The sequence below is a fragment of the Colobus angolensis genome, unplaced genomic scaffold (genome assembly GCF_000951035.1).
Source record: "Colobus angolensis palliatus isolate OR3802 unplaced genomic scaffold, Cang.pa_1.0 Scaffold32, whole genome shotgun sequence".
NCBI lineage: Eukaryota > Metazoa > Chordata > Mammalia > Primates > Cercopithecidae > Colobus > Colobus angolensis.
In genome coordinates, this window is record NW_012116488.1 from 3,577,912 (window position 1) to 3,605,433 (window position 27,522).

A 27,522-nucleotide genomic window follows, 5' to 3' on the forward strand; every position below is an offset into this window, starting at 1 on the left:
GGCTGGAGTGCAGTGGCGCAATCTCGGCTCACTGGAACCTCCGCCTCCCGGGTTCAAGTGATTCTTCTGCCTCAGCCTCCCAAGTAGCTGGGACTACAGGCACACGCCACCACGCTCGGCTAATTTTTGTGTTTTTAGTAGGATGAGGTTTCACCATCTTTGTCAGGCAAGCCTGGTCTTGAACTCCTGACCCCGTGATCTGCCTGTCTCGGCCTCCCAAAGTGCTGGGATTACAGGCATGTGCCACTGCGCCCGGCCAAGTTTTGTATTTATAGTAGAGATGGATTTTCGCCATGTTGGTCAGGCTGGTCTCGAACTCCTGACCTCAGGTGATCTGCCTGCCTTGGCTTCCCAAAGTGCTGGGATGACAGGCCTGAGCCACCGCACCCAGTGAACCCTCATAAATCCATCACCGAATTTCAGCAGTGATCAGCATTTTACCATTTTCCCCACCACCATCTTTTTTGGGTATTTTGAAATAAAATAGTGAAAATAGATTTCAAAAAACAACATTGTGGAAAATATCTAACTTAGAAAATGAGACACCTGTAACCTCACCCCTCAGAGCTGCTGTTAATTCCGTGTGTGTGTGTGTGTGTGTGTGTAGTTTTTAAGGACATTATTATTATTATTGTTACTGTTATTATTTTTTTGAGATGGAGTCTCACTGCGTTGCCCAGCTGGAGTGTAGTGGCGCAGTCTCAGCTTACTGCAGCCTCCACCTCCCAGGTTGAAGTGATTCTCCTGTGTCAGCCTCTCGAATGGCTGGGACTACAGGCGCCTGCCACCCATTATTTTAAATATTTACAGTATAGTCCGTTATACAGGTAAACCATATTAATCCAGTTCCCTATGGGGACCATTTGGGTTATCAGCTTTACTGTATTGATTAATGGTGCAATCATTAATCTTCCTATCATATGTACTTGAGCAAGTCTTTTTTTTTAGACAGGGTCTCCCTCTGTCACCCAGGCTAGTGTATAGTGGTGCAATCCCTACTCACTGCAGCCTCAAACTCCTGGGCTCAAGCGATCCTCCTACTTCAGCCTCCTGGGTAGCTGGGATGACAGGCGTGTGCCATTGAGTCTGGCTAATTATTTTTTGTAGAGATGGGGTCTATGTTGCCTAACTTGGCCTTGAGCTCCTGGGCTCAAGTGATCCTCACCTTGGCCTCCCAAAGTGCTGGGATTACAGGCGTGAGCCACTACGCCCGGCTGGAGGATGCACATCTTAAAGATTTAATAGGTGCTTCCAAATTGCCCTCCAAAGAGACTATGTCAGTTTATAATTTCAGCAGTAGTGAATGGGAATGTACAGGGGTATTTTATTTTATTTTATTTTATTTTTTGAGACGGAGTTTTGCTCTTGTCCCCCAAGCTGGAGTGCAGTGGTGCCATCTCGGCTCACTGCAACCTCTGCCTTCGGGGTTCAAGCGATTCTTCCTCAGCCTTCCAAGTAGCTGGGATTACAGGTGTGCACCACCACACCTAGCTAATTTTTGTATTTTTAGGAGAGACGTGGTTTCACCGTGTTGGCCAGGCTGGTCTCAAACTCCTGGCCTCAAGTGTTCCGCCTACTTGAGCCTCCCAAAACGCTGGGATTACAGGCGTGAGCCACCACCCGGCCAGGGATATTTTAAAGTAAATCCTAATTATTATGTCATTTTCACCTGGAAATACTTCTGTATTTTTTTGCTAACAGATAAGGACTTTTTTTGTGTTTTGACATAACCATTATCACTTCTGAAAAATGAATACCTTTTTACTGATGGTTTGTACAAATCAGAATTCAGACAAGGCATTCAAAAATGTGCATGTGGAAAGGAATACTGAAGAGGATGCCCACTTTCAGCGCTGCCGTTTTGAAACCCTGTCAACTGGGGGCAATGGCTCATGCTAGCCACTTGGGAGGCTGAGGTAGAAGTTTAGGCTTGAGCCCAGGAGTTTGAGGCCAGCCTGGGCAACATAGCAAGATCCCATCTGCTTTGTGCAGATGCAGGTTTGGGGCCTGAAGTGAAGGCCTCTTTTACTCAAGGCTTGTTTCTGCTGCAGTCTAAGTGATGTTTGAAGATTTCTGGTCTGTTTGCTTCTGGTCAGCCCCATACCCAAGGTTCTGCTAGAGATCTCTCTCTCTAGTCTGTGGTTTTTTTGTTTGTTTGTTTGTTTTTGAGATGGCGTCTCGCTCTGTAGCCCAGGCTGGAGTGCAGTGGTGTGGTCTTGACTTACTGCAACCTCCACCTCCCGGGTTCGAGCGATTCTCCTGCCCCACCTTCCCGAGTAGCTGGGACTACAGGTGTATGCCACTACACCTGGCTAATTTTTTGTATGTTTAGTAGAGACAGGGTTTCGGCATTTGGCCAGGCTGGTCTGAAACTCCTGACCTCAGGTGGGTAATCTGCCTGTCTTGGCCTCCTAAAGTGCAGGGATTACAGGCTGAGCTACCACGCCTGGCCCCAAGCCTGCCTTATTTCTGTGCGGCCTCGCTCATATGCTTCTGGGTCTCAATTTACAGGAGCTTCCTTGAAGCTTTCTGAAACAAATGCCTGGAGGTTGTAACTGCCTTCCTGTGATCTCTGCTGCAAAGATGAGCCATTTGTTCAACGGAGAAGGCTCGCGGCCTGTTCTCTGCCAATGTTTTGCAGTCGTACTCTCCTATTATTTGGGCTGTAGAAACTTTTACAACTGGTGAGACTTTTGCTCTCTAGACTTTACTTATTCCTTCCATTTCTGCTTAAAAAGTGGTATAGCCATTCTTGCCTGTACTTACCTTTGTCTTGAAGTAGCTTGCTAAGGCAGTCAGTAGTAATGAACATACTCCATCTTTCTGACTCTTCCCACCACTTTCCCTAGGCCAGCAGGCTCGGCGGACACTGGGTCTATGAAAGGCAGCAGTGACCACAGGCATTCCTTTAAGCGGGCAATATTTCATCATGATATATGCCAGGCTCTGTAGCATTTTGCCACCTGACCAATAAGCCAAACTCATATATTTCAGATTTTTGTTCACAGCAGCAGCCCACATCAAGGTGCTCATTTGTTGTTAGTCAGGGTTTGGTCAGGAAAATGGAAACTACCCTAGGTATTTCAAGCAGGAAGGCATTTAACATAGTGAACTAGAGGCTTACAAAACCATTATCAGGGCTAGGGGTGATGTGGTGGCAGCAGAGCCAGGGAAAGTTACTGCTAGCCTTCAGAAAATTAGGAAGTGCAAGAATTGTAGGAAACTGTTGCAGATCAGCTGGGCCCTCTGTAGGACCAGGGAAGGTGAATTTCAGGAGAGTCCTTAGAGGCTGCTGGTGCAATGTGACATCAGCCCAGAGCCTACACCCACGCCCATGCCCACCCCTGCTGGAAGAATCCCATCTCTGCTGCTCCTCTGCTTTCTGAATCTTGTAGGGTAGCTGAGCCTCTCCTCACTGGCCAGGATCCAGGTAAGGTGGTTCCTGCTATACAAGGGAGGGCACAGACTGGGAGGAAATGATGCTTTGTTCCAGCTTCCCCTAAAGTTGAGGGGACCACTAAACCTTACAAAGGTAGGAGAAACAATTCTCAGTATATTGCTGTTAAATTATGTTACAGATTAAAAGTTTGCTGTCTGGAAGTGAATACAAATATATGCATAAATAACATTTTATTTTTGTAATCATTTTTATTTATAGACTATAAAGCAATTGGCAAAATAGGAGAGGGAACGTTTTCTGAAGTTATGAAGATGCAAAGCCTGAGAGATGGAAACTACTATGCATGTAAACAAATGAAGCAACGCTTTGAAAGGTAGGCTGCCAGAGATGCACTTGGGACCAAACACACATCCAGGTTTCAATCAATAACAGAGACTTACTATTAGGAGGGAACTTTATTAATTTAATAAAGTGTAAGATACAGTCAGATTTCTTTGGGCAGTGAGGGTTATGTGCTGATGTTATGTTTACCATACTGGAGTTTACTCATATCCAGTCTTACTGTAATATCAGTGATGAATGACCACAAAAAAGTTTTTAAGTTTCAAAAGTGTGTCTCACCTTAAACAGTCTGTATGTTCCTAAAAGTTATATATGTGTTGGATTTCTTTTTTTTTTAATTAAAAAAACAACAAAAAATGATATATCAACCAATGGAACAGGATAGAGAGCTCGGAAGTGAACGCTTTATGATCTATTAAATTTTTTTTTTTTTGAGGCAGAATCTCACTCTGTCTCCCAGGCTGGAGTGCAGTGGTGCAATCTTGGCTCACTGCAACCTCCGCCACCCCAGTTCAAGCGATTCTTGTGACTTAGCCTCCTAGTAGCTGCAACTGCAGGTGTGTGCCACTAAGCCCTGCTAATTATTATCTTTTTAAAGTATAGATCAGGTTTTACCCTGTTGGCCAGGCTGGTCTTGAACTCCTTGGCCTCAAGTGATCCGCCCGCCTTGGCCTCCCAAAGTGCTGGGATTGCAGGTGTGAGCCACTGTGCCTAGCACATTTATTTTGTTTGTTTTTGTTTTGTTTTGTTTGAGACAGGGTCTCACCCTGTCATCCAGGCTGGAGTGCAATGACTCGATCACAGCTCACTGCAGCCTCCACCTCCCAGGCTTAAGCGATCTTCCCACCTCAGTGTTCTGAGTAGCTGGGACCACAGGAGCAGACCACACGCCTGGCTAATTTTTGTGTTTTTTGTAGAGACGGGGTTTCACCCTGTTGCCCAGGCTAGTCTCGAACTCCTGACCTCAAGGTATCTGCCTGCCTCAGCCTCCCAAAGGGCTGGGATTACAGGCATGAGCCACTGTGCCTGGCCATGTGTTGGACTTCTATAAATGCAACCTTAGTCTAAATGTAGTAGAGGTCCTTGCAATTTAACTGTGAATAAATTAATATATTAATATAATGTAAGTGCAGGGATTATAGGCATGAGTCACCATGCCCACCCTGAGCCATCATGCTCAGCCTGAGCCACCATACCCACCCTTCATTTTTTAGTTAATTAATTAGTTAACTTTAAAAATAGAGATGGGGTCTCACTGTGTTGCCCAAGCTGATGTCAAACTCCCGGGCTCAAGTGATCCTCCTGTCTCAGCCTCCCAAAGTGCTGGAATTATAGGTGTGAGCCACCCACCTGGCCAAGAACAGTAATTTCATCCTCATGACATCTGGATAGGGTAGGTATCCTTGTTTTGTACATGAGGATAGGTGCTTAGAGATGTGAGGTAATTTGACATTTTTTCTAGATCACTGGGTGGGCAGAGCCAGATGTGAACCCAGATTCTGCTAAGGCAAATCCTTGTTCTTCACTGCCCAATGCATATGGCAGTTTACCTATCACTAGGAAGACTGAAGCCACCAGGTGTTCTGCTCCTTCTCCTCTAGCACTTCTTCCTCTTTATGCATTCTGCATTCTCTGTGTTTCTTTCCTTCCCTGACTGCATCTTTACTTGTAAACCACTGATGAGAGAGAATTTGATGCACAGTGTACTGATGATCCCGTATCTAAAGAGCAGACAGCTGGGTGCTGTGGCTCACACCTGAAATTCCAGCTACTTGGGAGGCTGAGGCAGGAGGATTGCTTGAATGCAGGAGTTCAGGATCAGCCTGGGCAACATAGCAAGACCCCATCTCAACAAAAATAAACTTCCTTAAACAGCCACCTTTGACCCAAAGTTGCTGGTACAGGACTTTGAACAGTAGGCTGTGATGCTTTTTGGTTTTTTTTTTTTTCGAGTCAGGGTCTCAATCTGTTGCCCAGGCTAGAGTGCAGTGGTGTGACCTCAGCTCACTACAACCTCTGCTTCTGGGGTGCAAATGATTCTCCAGCCTCAGCCTCCTGAGTAACTGGGACTACAGGTGTGAGCCACCAAATGCCTAGCAAATTTTTGTAATTTTTTTTGTTTTTTGAGACAGAGTCTCACATTGTCACCTAGGCTGGAGTGCAGTGGCGTGATCTTGGTTCACTGCAACCTCTGCCTCCCGGGTTCAAGCAATTCTCCTGCCTCAGCCTCCCGAGTGCCTGGGACTACAGGTGTGCATCACTGCACTTGGCAAATTTTTACATTTTTAGTAGAGATGGAGTTTCATCATGTTGGCCAGGCTGGTCTCAGACTCCTGACCTCAAGTGATCTGCCCACCTTGGCATCCCAAAGTGCAGGGATTACAGGTGTGAACCACTGTGCCCAGCCTAATTTTTGTATTTTTGTAGAGACAGGGTCTCGCCATGTTGCGGCTGGTCTCGAACTCCTGAGCTGAAAGTGATCTACTTGCCTTGGCCTCCCAAAGTGCTAGGATTACAGTCCTGGGTGCAGCCTCTTTCAAATAAGTTTAGAATGTTCTAAGCAGCAGTTCTCTAATGGGTGAAGAATGCTCAGTTTATTGAAGTTCCTTCTCATACCTCCTCAGCCCCTGGGAAGATTGTGCGGTTACCTAAGGGACATGGTTTCCTGGTGATGAAGCACATCCTGGGTCTGCCGTCTACCAGATTCCTCACACACCAAAAGTGCCTGGTCCACCTGAATCTTGTCTTCCTTGTCATGAGTGCTTGAGGACTAAGCAAGGGAATGAACAGAAAACTAACAAGGTGGGGCACATGGTAAATGTGCAGTGGATCATGGCCTTCCTTACTGTATGTGCAATCATTTGTTGTATTTCAGAAACAATTTATGTTCTTTGCCTTTAACTTCAAAAGCAGTTGATTAGAACACATCCCATAGGTTGGCCCGGCATGGTGGCTCGTGTAATCCCGGCACATTAGAAGGCCAAGGTGGGAGAATCGCTTGAGCCCAGGAGTTTGAGACCAGCCTGGGCAACAAAGGGAAACTCTGTCTCTACAAAAAAATAAAAAAATCACCCGGGCGCGGTAGTGTGTGCCTGTGGTCCCAGCTACTTGGGAGGCTGAAGTGGGAGGATCTCTTGAATCCAGGAAGGAGGTGAAGCTGCAGTGAGCTGTGTTTGTGCTACTGAACTCCAGCCTGGGCGACAGAGTGAGACCCTGTCTCACTCTGCCTTCCTCAACAAGGAAGCCAAAATTCTGCTGGACCAGGCACTTTTGGGGTGTGAGGGATTTGGCAGAAAGCAGATCCAGGATGTGCCTCACCACCAGGAAACCATGTCCGTTAGGTAACGGCACACACACACAAATCGGTTTCTGCTTTCTTATCATTGTGTAAATGAATCCTCACAGTCACCTTGCACAGCTGTGTGGGTGGTGTGAGGAATGTGAAGCATTAGTAGCAGAAAGTCGCACTGAGTCTCTTGGGCAGCACGAGGTTGGTATTTGGAGCATCTGACCCCTACCCCCTCCAGTGTTACTTCTGCTCCTTTCCTCTGCTTTAATTCAAATAGAAATGGATAGCTTTTGCAGTAATCTTAGTTAATATGAAGTTAAAGAAAGGTAAAAAATGGCCGGGCGCAGTGGCTCAAGCCTGTAATCCCAGCACTTTGGGAGGCCGAGACAGGCGGATCACGAGGTCAGGAGATCGAGACCATCCTGGCTAACACGGTGAAACCCCGTCTCTACTAAAAAATACAAAAAACTAGCCGGGCAAGGTGGCGGCACCTGTAGTCCCAGCTACCCGGGAGGCTGAAGCAGAAGAATGGCGTGAACCCGGGAGGCGGAGCTTGCAGTGAGCTGAGATCCGGCCACAGCACTCCAGCCTGGGTGACAGAGCGAGACTCCGTCTCAAAAAAAAAAGAAAGGTAAAAAAAAAATACACATAATGGATTAGTACTGTGGCAGGGAGGGCACTTTCACTCCTGAGCGTTGTTTGCCTTTTGAGTCACTCAAGGCCTTGGTTAGGGATAAGAAGGTTAGTTACTTGCCTGAGGCCTCAACAGAACTGAGTCCTTTTGGTATCTTTTCTGGTGTCTCCTCAGAATTTTCCTCCACCAACACTCACCAAAAGTACACAATTAAGAATAGGCTCTCTTTGGGCACAGTGGCTGACACCTGTAATCCCAGCACTTTGGGAGGCCAAGGTGGGCGGATCAGTTGAGCCTGGAAGTTCAAGACCAGCCTGGGCAACATGGCAAAACCCCATTCTACCAAAAAAAGAAATAAAAAAATTAGCTGGGCATAGTGGTGGTGCCTGTAGTGCTAGCTACTCAGGAGAGTGAAGTGGGGGACTGCTTGAGTCCTGGAGGTTGAGGTTGCAGTGAGCCATGATTGTGCCACTGCACTCCAGCCTGGGCGACAGAGCATGACCCTGTCTCAAAAACAACAACAACGATGGTTCTCTTTTGCTGTGCTTTTAGTCTATATTTTCCCTATAGAAATAGAAGAAATGGAGTGAGTCTCTTAAAAAAAAATACGTAGTCTTGGTATTTGCGGGATCTCCCTTTGTGCCCCGAGGCAGTGACATTGGCACAAGTCTGCTAAACCTGGGGTTCAGCATAGCGTAACTAGCTCTGACTCTAAAGGTCAGAACTAGCAGATCCTCCACTGTAGTTAATGCCATCTTGGACAATTCCGTCATTTCTCCGTGCCTCTGTTTATTTCTACAGTGGGGATAACCACAGTATCTACCTCATGAGATTGTTGTGAGGGTCAAATGAAGTAATGCAGTTGAAGCACTTAGTGCAGTGCTGGCATACCGTAAAAAGCAACTTGCTGTGTAAATCAGCTTTTCCATAACAGGTAATATAAGTTAGGAGAGCTTGAAGACTATTTTGGAGATGGAAGTGAGATGATAATAATAGTAAGATTACCGCAGTTGTTCACTACATATCTGGTGTCATGGACAGTGCTAGGGGAATTATATGCATGTGTCATTGAATCCTGACTGCGGCCCTGGGAGGAAGATGCATTGTTACATCTTTCAGTCTGGGGAATTGAAATTCTGAGAGAACAAGTTCCCCAGCCGGCCCATTGCTACCTACACGTCGTGGAGCCCAGTCTGAGTCCAGGTCTGTGTAGGTCCTTCCTACACAGACGGTGGGAAGAACAGTGATCTTCCCACCGTTCTTCCCAGCTGCAGACCCTGATGCCACCGTCAGGTCTAGATGTGGTACATGGTTTTTCTCAAGTCACACCTCTAAGCAGTCCTCACATTACTTTTACAGAAACAAAAAGTCTGCTGTGTAAGGTTATAGATAAAAACAAAGGGCCGGGTGCTGTGGCTCACGCCTATAATCCCAGCAGTTTGGGAGGCCGAGGCGGGCGGATCACGAGGTCAGGAGATGGAGACCATCCTGGCTAACATGGTGGAACCCCATCTCCACTAAAAATATAAAAAATCAGCCAGGTGTGGTGGTGGGCACCTGTAGTCCCAGCTACTCAGGAGGCTGAGGCAGGAGAATGGTGTGAACCTGGGAGGCGGAGCTTTCAGTGAGCCAACATCGCGCCACTGCACTCCAGCCTGGGTGACAGAGCGAGACTCCATCTCAAAAAAAAAAAGAAAAAAAGAAAGGCAAGGAATTTATGAGTCTCTCTAAAAGCCTTTTTTTTTTTTAACTTAAAAGAATATAATATGAAAAACCTCAAACATACACAAAATGAACAGTAACCCTAGGTATCCAGCAGCCAGAATCAGCAAGCCTGCGATTTTTATTTCATGTATGCCTCCACCCAGTGTCCTTCCTCTACTTGGTCATTATGATATGTCTCCATATAGTTTGGGCTGCTATAACAAATTATACTGTATTCTGTGTGGCTTAAACAGCAGACATTTATTTATTACAGTTCTGGAGGGTGGTAAGTGCAAGATTAAGGTGCTGGCAGACAGGTCTGGTGTCTGGCGAGGGCTTGCTTTAGGATTTGCAGATGGCCCTTTTCTTGCTTTGTCCTCAAATGACAGATAGCAGAGAGAGAGAGAGGACGCATGTTCTCTAGAGTCTTTCTGGCATTTCTTAGAGCCACTAATGCCATGTGCTCGAATTACCTCTCAAAAGCCCCTCCTCCTCATATCATCCCACTGGGAGTTTAGGGTTTCAACGTGTGAATTTTAGAGGACACAAACATGCAATTTATAACATTATACAGTTTTTTAAATGTAAAATTTGTATACCTTGAAGTACACATTGTTTATCTGTACAGTTTTGGCAAATGGATATTCTCGAGTAATCAAGATGTGGAACATTACTATAACCCTAGAAAGTTCTTCCTTGTTCCTTTTCAATTTCCCACTGCCATCCCAGGCAATCACTAGTATGTACTCTTGTGTCCAGCTCCTTGCACTCAGCATCATGTCTTTGAGATTTATCGTGACTGTTGTTCAATAGTTTTAATCTCTTTTTTTTTTTTTTGAGATGGAGTCTTGCTCTGTTGCCCAGGCTGGAGTGCAGTGGCGCAATCTCAGCTCACTGCAACCTCTGCCTCCCAGGTTCACGCAGTTCTCCTGCCTCAGCCTCCTGAGTAGCTGGGACTACAGGTCTCTGCCGCCACACCCAGCTAATTTTTATATTTTTAGTAGAGACGGGGTTTCACTGGACAGGCTAGTCTTGAACTCCTGAGCTCAGGTAATCCACCCGCTTCGGCCTCCCAAGGTGCTGGGATTATAGACGTGAGCTACCGCACCTGGCCAGTTTATGCCTTTTTAATGTTGAGCAACATTCATTACAATCTGTGATTACAACACAATTTTTTTATCCATTTTCCTGTTAATGGACTTTTTGATAGTTTCCAGTTTTGGGCTACCATGAATAAAGCTGCTATGAAATTCGACTTCTTAGGCTGAGTATAGTGGCTTGCTTCTGTAATCCCAGCACTGTGGGAAGCCGAGGCGCGAAGATTGCTTGAGCCCAGGAGTTTGAGACCAGACTGGGCAGCATACAGCCTGGTCTGTATGTCTTATGAAGAAAGACTTTTAGTATCTTTTTTTCTCTACAGAAAAAAAAAAAAAAAAAAAAAAAGACCAGGGCATGGTGGCTTGCTCCTGTAGTCCTAGCTACTTGAGAGGCTGAGATGGGAGCATTGCTTGAGCCTGGGAAGTTGAGGCTGCAATGAGCCATGATCACACCACTGCACTCCAGCCTAGGTGACAGAGCAAGACCCTGTCTCAAAAAAACAACTAAAGAAATATAGAAATTCTACTTGTGCGTATATGTTTTCATTTTTTCTTTCTTTTTTTTTTTTTTTTTTTGAGATGGAGTTTCGCTCTTGTTGCCCAGGCTGGAGTGCGTTGGCATGATCTCAGCTCACCACAACCTCCGCCTCCTGGGTTCAAGTGATTCCCCCGCCTCAGCCTCCAGAGTATCTGGGACTACAGGCATGTACCACCACACCCGGCTAATTTTTTGTATGTTTTTATTTTTTCTTAGGCAGTTACCTAGAAACAGAATCACTGGGTCAAAGGGTAGGTATATGTTTGACTTTATAAGAAACTGACAAGCCTTTTCTCAAAGGGATTGTAGCTTTTTATTTCATTTTTTTATTTTATTATCTTTTTGAGACAGAGTCTCCCTCTGTTGCCCAGGCTGGCTATCTCGGCTCACTGCAAGCTCCAACTCCTGGGTTCATGCCATTCTCTTGCCTCAGCCTCTCGAGTAGTTGGGAGCACAGGTTGCCCGCCACCAGGCCTGGCTAATTTTTTTTTATTTTTACTTTTTAGTAGAGACGGGGTTTCACCATGTTAGCCAGGATGGTCTCGATCTCCTGACCTCGTGATCCGCCTACCTCAGCCTCCCAGAGTGCTGGGATTGCAGGGGTGAGCCACCGTGCCTGGCCTGTAGCTTTTTAAATTACCACCAGAGAAGAATAAAAGTTCCAGTTGCTCCCTATTCTCACCAGCATTTGATGTTGTTGTTATTTTAAGTTTAAGCCATTCTGGTGATTGTATGGAATTATCTCATGCTAGTTTTGGTTTCTACTTCCCTGATTACTAATGATGAACACTTGATCATGTACTTACTGGCCATTCGTGTATCTTCATTTATGAACTGCCTGTCCAAGTTTTTGCCCTTTTAAAAATTTAGACCTTAAGAAACAAGCTATCCTAAGGGAGAAAAAAAGAAAAAATAATTTAAAACATTAGGCTGTTTGCCTTTTTATTGAATTTAGGAGTTCTTTATATATTCTGTATAGAAGTCTTTTATCAGATACGTTTTACAGGTAGTTTCTCCAAGTCTGTGGTTTGCTTATCCATTTTCTTTCTTTTTTTTTTTTTTGGAGACAGAGTCTCGCTCTGTCGCCCAGCTGGAGTGCAGTGGCCGGATCTCAGCTCACTGCAAGCTCCGCCTCCCGGGTTTACGCCATTCTCCTGCCTCAGCCTCCCCAGTAGCTGGGACTACAGGCGTCCGCCACCTCACCTGGCTAGTTTTTTGTATTTTTTAGTAGAGATGGGGTTTCACCGTGTTAGCCAGGATGCTCGATCTCCTGACCTCGTGATCCTCCTGCCTTGGCCTCCCAAAGTGCTGGGATTACAGGCTTGAGCCACCGCGCCTGGCTGCTTATCCATTTTCTTTATGGCGTCTTTTCATGTGCTGAAGTTTTTTATGTCAGTGAAGTCCAATTTATGAAATTTTTTGTGGTTATTGTTTTTTGCTTTCTGTCTTAGAAGAAATTTTTGCCTATTTGCAGGTTGTGAATATATTCTCCTGTATTTTCTTCTAAAAACCTTACCATTTTAACTTTTTACATTTAGATCTGTGATCCATCTTAAGTTAATTTTTGTGAATGGTGAGCAGTAGGGATCAAGCATCATCTTTTTTTTCCCAAATGAATATCCAGTTGTTCCAGTATCATTTGTTTAAAAAAAAGACTTTCCTTGCCCTCAGTGGGTTATTTTGCCAAAAGCCAATTGACTGCAAAAGTGTAGGTCTGTTTTGGACTCTCTATTCTGTTTCATTGCCCTCTTTGACTGTCATTATGCCAATACTATACTGTTTTGATTAATGTAGCTCAAAAGTAAATTTTGAAGTCAGATATTAAAAGTCTTTCTTCTTCTTTTCTGAGATAGTGTCTCGTTCTGTCGCCCAGGCTGGAGTGCAATGATATAATCTCCGCCTCCTGGTTTCAAGCAATTCTCCTGCCTCAGCCTCCTGAGTAGCTGGGATTGCAGGTGCCCACCACCACGCCCAGCTAATTTTTGTATTTTTAGTTGAGACAGGGTTTCACCATGTTGGTCAGGCTGGTCTCAAACTCTTGACCTCAGGTGATCCACCTGCCTTGGCCTCCCAAAGTGCTGGGATTATAGGTGTGAGGTACCGTGGCCAGCCTCTTCATGTTTTTAGAGACAATTTTGCCTACTCTAGGTCCTCTGTACATCCATATACATTTTAGAATCAGCTCATGTTTTTTTTTTTTTCTGTGAGGATTCTAGGAGTATAGCTCATTAATTCTATTAAAAAATAAAACCAGCCGGGCACAGTGTGTCACGCCTGTAATCGCAGCACTTTAAGAGACTGAGGTGGGCTGATCACGTGAGCCCAGGAGTTCAAGACCAGCCTGGACAACATGGTGAAACCACATCTTGAGTGAAAATACAAAAATTAGCCAGGTGTAGTGGCACATACCTATAGTCGCAGCTGCTTGGGAGGCTGAGGTGGGAAGATTGCTTGAGCCTCTTGGAGACTTCAGTGAGCCAAGATCATGCAGCTGCACTGCAGCCTGGGTGACAGAGTGAGAACCTGTCTCAAAAAAAAAAAAACAAAAGCCGGGCGTGGTGGCTCACACCTGTAATTCCAGCACTTTGGGAGGCCGAGATGGGCAGATCGTGAGGTCAGAAGATCAACACCATCCTGGCTGACAACAGTGAAACCTACTAAAAATACAAAAAATTAGCCGGGCTTTGTGGCAAAAATTATTCATTTTTGAATAATAACTCAACCTTGCATTCCCAGTATAACTGGGATTCCCCACTTAGTCATAACATGCGATCAGTTTTACATATTGCTGGATTTGATAGTATTTTGTCAAGTATTTTTGTATTTGTACTCATAAGGGTTACTTTTTTTTTTCGTGATGGAGTTTCACTGTGCCGCACAGGCTAGAGCGCGGTGGTGTGATCTTAGCTCTCTGCAACCTCTGCCTCAAGCAATTCTCCTGCCTCAGCCTCCCAAGTAGCTGGGATTACAGGCACGCACCACCATGCCCAGCTAATTTTTGTATTTTTAGTAAAGATGGGGTTTTGCCATGTTGGCCAGGCTGGTCTTGAACTCTTGACCTCAGGCAGTCTGCCAGACTTGGCCTCCCAAAGTGCTGGGATTACAGGTGTGAGCTACCGTGCTTGGCCTATACTTTTCTTACTATGTAAAAGTCTTTGTTAGGGAGTTAGGCGAGGTGTCTCACACCTTTAATCCCAGCACATTGGGAGGCTGAGGTGGGAGGACTGCTTAAGCCCAGGAGTTTGAGACCAGCCTGGACAAGAGAAGACTTTGTTTCTACAAATAGAAAACAGCTGGGCATGGTGGCAGGCACCTGTGGTCCCAGCCACCTGGAAGACTGAGGTGGGAGGATGGCTTGAGATCAGGAGGTCAAGGCTGCAGTAAGCAGTGATTACACCACTGCACTCCAGCCTGGGCAACAGTGTAAGACCCTGTAGGTTTTGCGGCTGGGTGCAGTGGCTCACACCTGTATTCCCAGCACTTGCAGAGGCTGAGATGGGTGGATCATTTGAGGCCAGGAGTTTGAGACTAGCCTGGCCAACATGGCAAAACTCTGTTCTACCAAAACTACAAAAATTAGTTGGGTGTGGTAGTACATGCCAGTAATCCCAGTTACTCAGGAGGCTGAGGCACAAGAATGGCTTGAATCCTGGAGGCAGAGGTTGCAGTGAGCTGAGATTGCACCAGTGCACTCCAACCTGGGCAACAGAGTGAGAATCTGTCTTTAAGGCCGGGCACGGTGGCTCAAGCCTGTAATCCCAGCACTTTGGGAAGCCGAGATGGGTGGATCACAAGGTCAGGAGATTGAGACCATCCTGGCTAACACGGTGAAACCCCGTCTCTACTAAAAATACAAAAACTAGCCGGGCAAGGTGGCGGCACCTGTAGTCCCAGCTACCCGGGAGGCTGAAGCAGAAGAATGGCGTGAACCCGGGAGGCGGAGCTTGCAGTGAGCTGAGATCCGGCCACTGCACTCCAGTCCGGGCAACAGAGCGAGACTCCACCTCAAAAAAAAAAAAATAATAATAATAATAGGCGGGGCGCGGTGGCTCACGCCTGTAATCCCAGCACTTTGGGAGGCCAAGGCGGGCGGATGACGAGGTCAGAAGTTTGAGACTAGCCTGGCCAACACAGCGAAACCCTGCCTTTACTAAAAATACAAAAAATTAACTAAGCGTGGTGGTGGGCCACCTGTAATTCCAGCTCCTCGGGAGGCTGAGGCAGGAGAATCAGTTGAACCTGGGAGGCAGAGGTTGCAGTGAGGCGAGATTGTGCCATTGCACAAGGCAACAAGAGGAAGAAAACCAAAAAAAAACTCAAAAAAAAAACCCAAAAAATTAAATAATGAGAGTATTACAGATAACTGTATGCCAATAAATATGACAATTTAGGTTAGATAAACAAATTCCTCAAAAAACACAGTTACCAAATCTGACACAAAATAAAACTGAAATTTGAAACAGCCGTATTTGATAAAATAGCCATATTTTATTAGTTGTTATCAAAAACCTCCCAACAGATGATAAAAGGGTTCTGCAATGGAATTGTGGTGACAGTTTCACAGCTGTATAAATGTCCTAAAACTCATTTACAATAGCTGAATTTTATGCCATGAAAATTATACTTCGGGCTGGGCACAGTGGCTCATGCCTATAATCCCAGCACTTTGGGAGGCCGAGGCAGGTGGATCACCTGAGGTTGGGGGTTCGAGAGCAGCCTTGCCACCATGATGAAACCTCGTCTCTACTGAAAATACAAAAATAGCCTGGTGGGTACCTATAATCCCAGCTACTCAGGAGGCTGAGGTAGGAGGATAGCTTCCACCTGGAAGGCAGAGGTTGCAGTGAGCCTAGATCTTGCCACTGCACTCCAGCCTTAATGACAGAGCAAGATTCAGTCCGCCAAAAAAAACAAAAACAAAAAAAATTCTCTTATTTGGCACATACACATTTACAATTGTCATTGCTTCTAATGTATTGACTCTTTTTTTAACATCATGAAATCATAAGTAGTAGTAATCCTTATTTTGCAGTCTATTTTGTTTAATATTAATATAACCAGTTCTTCCTCCCCTTCCCTTCACTTTGAGGACATTCCTCATATAGATTGTATTGGTTAGATAAACTTATTTTCCATAAAATTCATCCAATAAAATGAAATGTTGAAATTTCATAATTGATCTTTAATTTTTTTTTTTTTGTTGAGACAGAGTCTCGCTCTGTCACCCAGGCTGTAGTGCAGTGGCGCGATCTCGGTTCACTGCAAGCTCCACCTCCTGGGTTTACGCCATTCTCCTGTAGCTGGGACTACAGGCACCCATCTCCACACCCAGCTAATTTTTTGTATTTTTTAGTAGAGGTGGGGTTTCACCGTGTTAGCCAGGATAGTCTCGATCTCCTGACCTCATGATCTGCCCACCTCGGCCTCCCAAAGTGCTGGGATTACAGGCGTGAGCCAATGAGCCCGGCCGATCTTTAAATTTTTTTTAAAAGTCTGAGTCCTGGTGATCATAATTTGTTCCATTTGTAGATTCCACTTATGGTAAATGTCATCTGGTTCTTTTTGGAGCAAAGGCTGCCTACATTCCTCTTATGTTCAATTCTGTGATATTTTGTTTCTAACAGAACAATAAACAAAAACAAACTGAATGTCACCTGACCACAAAATTCAAACCAACTCCAAGGCAAAGAAAAGTAGTTACTTCCAGGTTTTTTTTAGATTTTTTTTTTCATGATTTTAATAGAGGGGATAGAGTTGATTTGAATTTTATTAATCACTATTACTTTAACAATTGCTAGATCCTGGTATCTAGCAATATCCAGGAAAATGTGCCTTTCTAAATATTTGTCTTAGTTCATTATTTCTCAGTGAATGCCTGTGGAGATATGAAAGAATCCTGTCTCCAATAAGCAAAATATGTTTTGGGGTGTGATAACTGGTTTTCCTAATACAGATGAGAAGAGTGGATGTTTGTCTAAATAGTATGGCTGTTTGGCTGCCCAGTTCTAAAACCTAAGTTTTTCAGATTGGGTGTTCAAAAATTGAAACTATTGCTAGCTTGTTAACTCTTTCCACCTGAAGCAGGATTTCTCTATCTCAACACTGTTGGCATTTTGGCCTGGATTTTTTTTTTTTTTTTTTTTTTTTTTTTCTTTTCCTCCCTATAATTTTTTTTTTTTTTTTGTTCTGTGTGTTGTAGAATATTGAATGATTTGTATTCATTGGTAAATAGCTGCTGTCCTGACGCTCCTGAGTGTCGCCTGGACCCCTTGTTCTGCACTCCCTAGTTCTGGCCACCTTGAGGATCCGGCTCCAGCATGGTTGGCTGTGTCTTTTCTGATTGGTTGTGGATCTGGGGTGCGAGTTGCTAACACTTTGAATACCAACTTGGATGTGAGGGAGGAAATACAGGATAGTAATGAAAATGGGGGCTAGAACTTTTAGTCCAAAATATTCTTAGACTCTTCAGGCTATTCTGTTTTCAGGCTTTTCTTAAATATCAGGTTTCTATTTGTTGGCTAACATGTGAGTGACGTAAAATATTCAGACTTATTTATTTATTTATTTATTTGAGATGGAGTCTCACTCTGTTGTGCAGGCTAGAATACAATGGCACAATCTCGGCTCACTGCAACCTCCGCCTCCTGGGTTCAAGCCATTCTCCTGCCTCAGCCTCCCAAGTGACTGAGATTACAGGCACGTGCCACTGTGCCCAGCTAATTTTTGTATTTTTAGTAGAGACGGGGTTTCACCATGTTGGCCAGGCTGGTCTGGAACTCCTGACCTCAGGTAATCCACCCACCTTGGACTCCCAAAGTGCTGGGATTACAGGCATGAGCGACCACGCCCAGCCTCAGCCATACTGATTTAAAACTACACCTATACTGCTGGGTAAAACTACTCTTCAAATAACCAAACAAAATGTTGAGCTTTCCACTATATGTTAAAAGTTGATAGAACAGAATTTGCCAATTGAAAAAGTAGTCCCACAATTAGTTCCTTTTGGAGCCCCTGAGATGACAGTTTCTGGTGAATTGAATTATTCAATCAGATGTGACCCCATAGGCCTACCGTAATGAAGTGGCATTCTCAAAAGAGGTCTGTCTAGAGGGCAGTGACAGCCAGCCTCAGACCTTGGACCTGATTGCACTGTATTGGCATGATTTGTATTGGCAGAGCGGTCTTCATAAAGAAGAGCCTACAATAAGACACACCTGCCAAGAGCGTGCTTGTCACCAGGTGAATGAAATGGAAAAGAGGGCCGGGTGTAGTAGCTCACACTTGTAATCCCAGCACTCTGGGAAGCCAAGATGGGTAGATCACCTGAGGCCAGGCGTTTGAGACCAGCCTGGCCAACATGGTGAACTCCATTTCTACTAAAAATACAAAAATTAGCCAGGCATGGTGGCAGGCACCTGTAATCCCAGCTACTCGGGAGGCTGAGGCAGGAGAATTGCTTGAACCCGGGAGGCAGAGGTTGCAGTGAGCCAAGATCGCACCATTGCACTCCAGCCTGGGCAACAAGAGGGAAACTCCGTTTCAAAAAAAAAGCGATCGAAAAGAGTATAGCATCATTAAAGATAAGAAAGAGGCTGGGCACAGTGGCTCTCACTTGTAATTACAGTACTTTGGGTGGCTGAGGCGGGCAGATCATTTGAGCCTGGGAGTTTGAGAGGGCATAGTGGGATGCACCTGTGGTCCCAGCTGCTCAGGAAGCTAAAGTGGGAGGATCACCTGAGCCTCCAGTGAGACATGATTGCACCATTGCACTCCAGCCTGAATGACAGTGAGGCTTTGTCTCAAAAAAAAAAAAAAAAGAGGGGTGGGTCTTTTCTTGGAACTTTGAAGTGCTCATTTTCAGATAGTATATCTGTAAACTGAAGACTAAATCTTAATTATTAATCTTATTAATAAATTTAATCATAAGTTTTAATGTCTGTTTTTATGTTAATCTGTAAAATAAACTACCAAGTATTATTTCAGGATCTTAGATGGGAAAAATTTTAACATACGTTCTAGCTATAAGAACCTTGTTTTTTAATACAGCAATGAGGTATAGCTTAACTTCAGTTTCTAATGGGAGAAATAAAAGCTGATTAACTTGCTTGAAATATTTGTGAGTTTTAAAACTGTGATCCTGGATAATAAGTAACTCTAATTTTGAAGTTGACCTAAACTGTGAATGAGCTATCCATTTTTACCTACACGATAGTATTGAGCAAGTCAACAGCCTACGAGAGATCCAAGCACTGAGGCGCCTGAATCCGCACCCAAACATTCTTACGTTGCATGAAGTGGTTTTGTAAGTATATTTGGAGCTGAAAAGTTATCTAAATTTGATCAAAATAATCTCTTTTTAAGGAAGAAAACCATGGTAGACATTTTGAATATTTGCTTTGTAACTCAGAGAGTAACCATTTTTACTTCATCTTACATCACATTTTTATTTGGAAGAATGTACATTTAATCCTTTTTTTTAGTTTTTTGAGAAGGAGTCTCTCTCTGTCACCCAGGCTGGAGTGCAGTGGCGCAATCTCGGCTCACAACAAACTCCACCTCCTTGGTTCAAGCCATCTCCTGCCTCAGCCTCCTGAGTAGCTGGGATCACAGGTGCCTGCCACCACGCCTGGCTAATTTTTGTATTTTTAGTGGAGATGGGGTTTCACCATGTTGACCAGGTTGGTCTCAAACTCCTGACCTCAGGTGATCCACCCACCTTGGCCTCCCAAAATGCTGGGATTAGAGATATGAGCCACTGTGCCCGGCCAGCATCTGATTCTTAATGTGGAAATGCCTTCATTGAGGTGACTCCACATCATGAAAGCATCCATCGTGCAAACAGTTCATCTCCTGGAGCCCAGTTAGGCTGCTGAGGTCTTGAGTGTGAATTTTGACCTACTGGAAAAGCACTGTTGTGTTATTTCAGGGATTGTACATTCTCACTCTGTCCCTGCCAGTTGTCATTTCTGAACAGTCTCCTGTAGCCTTTCTTACTGTAATTGATAACATTTCTGGGGATTTTTCATTTCTGTTCTAATTATAGAGTAGTTTCCATAAGGCTTATCTATCATTCAAGAAGGCAGAGCACAGCTTGTCCCTCGGTGCCTGCCTGAGCCTGGGAAGCCTTCTTCCTGACAACTCTGTGCTGGGCTTACAGACCTCATTGAGCCAGGGAGTCAGACTACAGGATTTGGGAACCTTCTTTGCTGTGGGCTGGAATGGCACCGCCACTCTGAGAGGGTGGCCCTCGGTGTAGAAGCTTCGCTGTGGCTCCGGAGGGAGTCTGGCCTGTAAGATCGCCCAAGGAACTCCAGTTAAACTCCATTGCCAGTTAAAGTCTAGTAGATTTTAATCAGAGAGTGGAACAGTTTTAAACTCAAAATGAAATGTCTTGTTATAACTGTGTGACTTCCTGGCCTGTAGTGTTCTTAGAAGTCAATTTGGGCCAGGTCCAGAGACTGCAGTTAGTATGTCATAGTGTCAACACTGCATGCACGTCATGCACCTCCCACACAGTTTCCACAGCACTCTGTCCAGAATCTCACGTGGGCCTCGTAACAACCAAGACCCCTTCCTGCCAGATTGGAGGCACCCAGAGTAGGGTCTGGGGTGATACAGGCTCCCGCTCAGGACTCTGGGAACCCTTTAAGGGCCTACTTGAACTCAGGAGAAGTTGGTGGCTCAGCCAGCAGTCTCTGTCCCCATTCTGTGTCAGCATTGATATCACACGCTTGTGATGTGACTCGTTTTTCTCTTTTTCCCCTGACTGGTTTTTGGTTGTTATTCTCCCATTGTGATTTATCCCAATTACATGGCAGGAATTTAGCTAAATTAAAATTTAATTTGCAGTCATGGAGCACGAATTAATTTCTTTTCTTTTTTTTTTGAGACAGGGTCTCACTCTTTTGCCCAGGCTGGAGTAGAGTGGTGCGATCTTGGCTCACTGCAACCTCCACCTCCTGGGTTTAAGCTATTCTCCTCCCTCAGCCTCCCGAGCAGCTGGGACTATAGGCGCCCGCCACCACACCCAGCTTTTGTATTTTTAGTAGGGACGGGGTTTCACCATGTTGGCCAGGTTGGCCTCAAACTCCTAACCTGAAGTGATCCACCACGTTGGCCTCCCAAAGTGCTGGGATTACAGGCATGAGCCACCACACGTGGCCTCTTTTATTGTTTTGCTTACCCAACTCCCCAACCTTTTTCTTCTTTCTGCTGATAGTTAATTATGTATTTTCAAGACATATATGTTTTCGACTTTTAGAATTTTGTTCAAAGTTGGGTTTTGCTAGTATTTTTAATTAATTTTACCTGAAATACTGATTTGAAATCAGAACCTTTACTGTTTCAGCAATTACACTGTAGTATTTGATGAGGGAGTGCCTTATGTTTACTAGAAATGTTTACAAATGGATTAAATATTGGATTGTATTTTCTGATTAAGGCCATAAAATTTATTTTAAAAACTTGCTTTCTTCTTCAGTGACAGAAAATCTGGTTCTCTTGCACTAATATGTGAACTTATGGACATGAATATTTATGAGCTAATACGAGGTACGTGGAATCATTTGAAAGCTAACCTAAGATCCTCTTTTAAGGCTTCTAATTCATACATATGCTTAGTTGTTCTCAACATCATTAGTCATCATAGTGCCGTAGTTATATATAATACACAGTACAGTGCCACTTCACTCATGGGAAGGCATTTTCCTGACGGCTCGTCTACTCAGAACATGACTGCAAACAAGAAAGAAAGTCCCAGGCCCTCTGGGTGCCTTGTGATCTGGGGGAGGGTGGCAGGAGGCAGCAGGGGCAGAGCGCCCGCAGCCAGCCCCACCGTGGGCATGCGTGCACAGGCCCACTGGCTCAGGGGGCCTCTCAGCTCTCCAGATCTACTGTTGCTCAACATTCTGTTCCATGCCTCTTCAGGCAGAGCTTTCCCTCCAGAATAGTCCCCTGCATGTGAGGGAAGCTCCTGCCATTTTCCACGATGCTCATTCATTTCCTTTCTTCTGAACAATGAAGCACTGTTGAAGACAGCATGTTTGCCTGAGGTGACCTCAGTCAGGGCTGGTTTCAGATCCTTACAGAGGTCCCCTGAGGGCAACAGGAGAAAAGGAGAGCCGGCTGGCCCTCATTGAGCAAATTGTTCCTGGGGGCCTGACCTCATGGTTGTGTTAGATGTCAGGACAAATGAACCTTGTATATCTCACTAAGAAAGCAACACAGCAAGTGTTGGATTTTTCATATCACGTTATACCTAGAGGACAACTAAAAAACAACTGTCCTACTGTCACATGAGTGACTACTTATTGGAAAAGAATTTTAGTGACAGCATCATAGATGATTTAGATGGTATGTTAGCTCACAATTTGGGCCACACTGAAGATGATGTGCTATGGAAACTTTTTAGATCGATAAACTATTTTTGTGATGAAGAAGACACTGATGTTGAAGATATATATGAAGAGTTCAAATAAAATTGTTTTTATGAAATTGGATAGTGGAAAAAAGCATTTTATCAATATTCATGTATTTTATATGTGACTTAAAATATGTGTGTGATAGTAAATTACTAGCAAAATAAATAGCATAAGTAGCCAAGTTTTTCTACATCCATAAAAGTTGATGTATATAAAGCTGGGCGCAGTGGCTCATGCCTATAATCCTAGCTCTTTAGGAGGGAGGCCAGTACGGGTGGATCACTTGAGATCAGGAGTTCAAGACCAGCTTGACTAACAAGGTGAAACCCTGTCTCTACTAAAAAATACACACAAGAAATTAGCCAGGCATGGTGGTATGTATCTGCCTGTAGTCCCAGCTACTCAGGAGGCTGAGGCAGGAGAATCGCTTGAACCTAGGAGGCGGAGGTTGCAGTGAGCCGAGATCGTTCCACTGCACTCCAGCCTGGGTGACAGAGTGAGACTCCATCTCAAAAAATAAAAATAAAGACCGGATGTGGTGACTTATGCCTGTAATCCTAGCAAGACCAGCCTGGCCAATACAGTGAAACCTTGTCTCTGCTAAAAATACAACAAAAATTAGCTGGGCGTGGTGGCGTGTTCCTGTAGTCCCAGCTACTTGGGACTGAGGTAGGAGAATAGCTTGAACCTGGGAAGCAGAGGTTGCAGTGAGCCAAGATCATGCCACTGCGCTCTAGCCTGGACATCGCAGCCAGACTCCATCTCAAGAAAAAATAAAAACAAAACTCAACAAGAAGGGAGAATTTTTGGCAAGTCACTGCGTCTTTAGATGCTTGAGAAAGCGTTGTTTAGTGTGTGTGTGTGTGTATATATTTTTTTTTTTTTTTGAATGGAGTCTAGCTCTCCCAGTGGCGCAATCTCAGCTCACTGCAACCTCCACCTCCCAGGTTCAAGTGATTCTCCTGCCTCAGTCTCCCAAGTAGCTGGACTACAGGCATGTGCTACCCTGCCTGGCTAATTTTTTTTTTTTTTTTTAAGATGGAGTCTCGCTGTGTCGCCAGGCTGGAGTGCAGTGGCGCGTTCTCGGCTCACCACAACCTCCACCTCCCGGGTTCAAGCAATTCTCCTGCCTCAGCCTCCTGAGTAGCTGGGAATACAGGCATGTGCCACCACCCCGGCTAATTTTGTGTTTTTAGTAGAGATGGGGTTTCTCCATGTTGGTCAGGCTGGTCTTGAACTCCTGACCTCAGGTGATATGCCCACCTTGGCCTCCCAAAGTGCTGGGATTACAGGCGTGAGCCACCGCGCCCGGCGAGTGCATGTTCTTAACCATCACACATACTGCCTTATGACAACCCTCTGTGGTTGGCACTATTATTATTCCCATTTTACAGATGAGGAAATTGAAGCTTGAAGGATTAAGTAATAATCCAAAATTAAGTTGTTAATGAATGGCAGAACTGGGACTTAAACTCAAGCCTGACTCTGAAATCCTAACCATTAAGCTCTGTTGCTGCCCTGGATCTCTGTTTCTGGGCCCAGCTCAGTGCCTTAAATGAATAGGGGCACCTAATTATTTACGGTTGTTGACGATGATGCTGCTTTAGTGAAAACTCAAACAATCACTAAGGCTTTTGCTACCAGAATGGCGATTCTTATGACTTAAATTGCTGCTCTCAGGTTATTAGAATATTGAGGAGCACTATGAAAGACTAAAGAATGAGATAATAATGAAATAAGGGAACAATCACACAGCCATTATTGAATTGTCTACAGCAATGTGCAAGGTCTGGCAAGAACTGGGAAGATAAAGAAGCAGCATGTCAGATGCATGTTTTTGATATTGAAAGGGTATATAGTCTTTTTTTTTTTTTTTCTTGAGACGGAGTCTCACTCTGTTGCCCAGGCTGGAGTGCAATGGCGTGATCTTGGCTCACTGCAAGCTCTGCCTCCCAGGTTCAAGCCATTCTTCTGCCTCAGCCTCCCGAGTAGCTGGGATTACAGGCGTCCGCCACCACGCCCAACTAATTTTTTTTTTTTGAGATGGAGTCTCACTTTGTTGCCCAGGCTGGAGTGCAATGGCACCATCTCAGCTCACTGCAACCTCCGCCTCCCGGGTTCAAGCCATTCTCCTGCCTCAGCCTCCTGAGTAGCTGGAATGTCTGCTGCCATGCCCAGCTAACTTTTTGTATTTTTAGTACAGACGGGGTTTCACTATGTTGGCCAGGCTATCTCGAACTCCTGACCTCATGATCTGCACGCCTCAGCCTCCCAAAGTGCTGGGATTACAGGCGTGAGCCACCGTGCCTGGCCTGAAAGAGTATATAGTCTAGTGTCCACATAAACTATATGAAAGTGGTATCATAAGAGAAAAGGAATTGCTGGGGTAATTTTCTCTTTGTTGAACAGGTGTCAGATGAGGCAGAGATTGTGTGGGCTGGGAAAACAGGGCTTTCCTGGAGGAGTGGTAGAATTAGACAGGTGCAGGAGAGGATGTCTCATTTGCAATGACATACCATGGGTTATTCCAGAGGCAGGGACATGGTGGGGAACATAACAGACACAGTTCCCACCCATGTGGAGCTCACACTCGATGACAGGAAACAAACAAAGAAATTACCAAGAATATCAGTCAAAATGATCAAGAATTCCAGATAGGGATAAGTGCTGTCAGTGAATGAAACTGGCCAATGTGTTAGAGAGTGATGAGGATAGAGTACTTCAGGCAGAGGGACAGCCAGTGCAAAGGTCCTGAGGCCACCATGAGGAACGAGGCCCATGTGGCTGGAGGACATGGAGGAGAGTTGCAGGAAATGGAGTAGGCAGGCACCAATGAGGCTGGTAGGGCGAGGGTAATAATTTTCATTACTCTACAGCTTCAATGGGAAGCCGTTACTGGGCTTTAAAGCAAGGGAGAGGTGGTTTTCAGTTGGTATTTAGACCAGTGTTTCCAAAATGATCACAGAAGACCAGTTGTCTTATTTCTAATGTATTGCAGACCAGAATTTTTGTGAAATGTAGTAAAAATGAATTACCAGAAAAGTGATCATGTGCTTAGATGTCACAACATGTCAAATTGCCACAAACGGTTCTAAACAGTTGTTCTTAATTTATGTCATCTCCTCTTAGACCAGTAACAGTCCCTGAACTGTCATCAGCTCGTGGACTGTGCTTTGAGTAGCACCTTTTTAGAAGGAATTCTCCAGTTACTGTTTTAAGAATAAATTTGCTGTAGGTGGATGTGTTGAGTCTCCCTTTTAGTTGCAAACAACAGTCTCCCCTATTCTCTGATTAACTCCAGAGGGGTTACTCTGTGATATGGATAGATTGCCAGAATTGTTGGGAGGACTGAAGAAGCAGACTCCGGGCTTGGCCTATAGGAAGTTGCTTCTCACAGCTGCTCTCCATGATCAGGCTGCTGGCCCTGCTGCTGACAACGCTCTGCAGAATAAAGCTGCTGCAGCTACCGGGGCTGGAATCAAGCCTTTTCTGCTAGGATCAGGAGGCAGCTGTGATCCGTGCCCTCAGAATGGATGCCTTCTCTCCTCTCATCTGCCCCCATACCTGGGCCTGAAGCGTCTTTCCCAAGTGTTCCATTTAGGCAGAGCCCAAGTCACATCTGAAACTCTCAGCTGCAAGGCAGCATGAAGAATGTCATTTGGATTTTCAGGCCTGGCATGCTAGATGGGGGTTGGGCTAGGTCCTGAGCAAGTCAATCTGTGGGTGTGCCATGAAGGCAAGAGTGGTGTGGGAGCCTGGGGAAGGGATGGCGAAGGCCCTTTGCCCACCACTCTCTCTGGAAGAATGTCTCTGGATTCTTTGGCATTAAGTAGTAATTGGGGTGAATAGAGAATGGCTACCCCGCCAGCGACCCTAGTTTGTGTATTTGGGTGCATGTGCCTAACGACTCTGGGCTCATGCCATCTGCAGTAGGAAAGCCTGTCTTGGAATTTATGAAGGAAAAATTGTAAAAGAGGTTTAGTTTCCGTCATAATCTGACTATAGAGGCAGCTACTCTTTTACAAGATTGTTTCTGAATCTACTCTCTTTTTTAACTGTTTCAAGTTAAATTGATAGGACCAGGTGCAGTGGCTCACACATGTAGTCCCAACACTTTGGGAGGCCAAGGCGGGAGGATTGCGTGAGCACAGGAGTTTGAGACTAGCCTGAGACCCTGTCTATACAAAATATTTTTTAAAAAAAATTATCTCGGTGTGGTGGCACACGCCTATAGACCCAACTACTGAGATGGCTGAGGTGGGAGGATGGCTTGAGCCCAGGAGGTCGAGGCTGCAATGAGCTGATTGTATCACTGCACTCCAGCCTGGGCAGCAGAGTGAGACCCTGTGTCAAAAAAAAAAAAAAAATACTCATTTGTCTTAGTGAGTGACTAGTTTGTGGTTCTCTCCACCCTCGCTGGAGGGGTGTGTGCTGGGGATGCTGTCATCATGCAGGCCACAGTGGCAGCTGTATTCCTTCAGTTAGTGCTGAGTCACAGTGAATGCCTTGGTTTATCACTGTGTTCACTTAAGTTTTTAAAATTACTAGTGTCATATATGACATTCCTTAGAGGCTTCTTAATGAGAGTATTTGGTAAAAATTACCTTGGTCAGGAGAGCTAGAGCTTTTGGGGCCTGCTGGCATTCACTAAGGGACATATGAGAAACTTCTGAGTGACTTGTTAATTGTACTCTATTTTACTTGTTTCAAACTGTTTGAAAACAAGAATCTGATGGGAACCAGATACAGTCTTGGGCCCAGAAAGTTCGGATCTCGTTCTGGAGAAGTTTGTGGAGAGTGGCTGGGCAGCACTTACCTTTGCAAGGCTGTGGTCTCCAGCTGTTCAGACCACTGGGCACACACTGTTGCCCTGATAGCTCACTCCAGCAGTAACACCTCTCCTACTGGCCCGGGACCAGGAACAGCTCCCTACCCCTAGGGCTGTGAGTAGAGAGTTTCCAGGAGGAGACCCAGGGAGGCAAGGAAGGGCGGGCACCTGAAGAGGACTCTTACCTGGGACTGAAGGCATCTGAGAAGCACAGATTCCTGCCTCCATTAGATCTAGGTTCAGGCCTTGAAATCTGCTTTTTTTTTTTTT

General features: G+C 45.1%; 1 protein-coding gene across 2 annotated transcripts in view; it reads left to right on the plus strand.

Moving 5' to 3' along the window:
- The window catches only part of MOK (MOK protein kinase), a 76,805-nt gene that overhangs the window by 21,728 nt on the left and 27,555 nt on the right, over nucleotides 1–27,522 (plus strand). The window contains exons 2-4 of one of the 2 annotated variants that reach the window (XM_011951439.1): nucleotides 3,659–3,773; nucleotides 19,217–19,306; nucleotides 21,485–21,555. In XM_011951439.1, the coding sequence (XP_011806829.1) occupies nucleotides 3,659–3,773; nucleotides 19,217–19,306; nucleotides 21,485–21,555 (276 nt within the window). The remainder of the gene's footprint in view (nucleotides 1–3,658; nucleotides 3,774–19,216; nucleotides 19,307–21,484; nucleotides 21,556–27,522) is intronic. The other variant, XM_011951440.1, reaches the window with a different exon arrangement.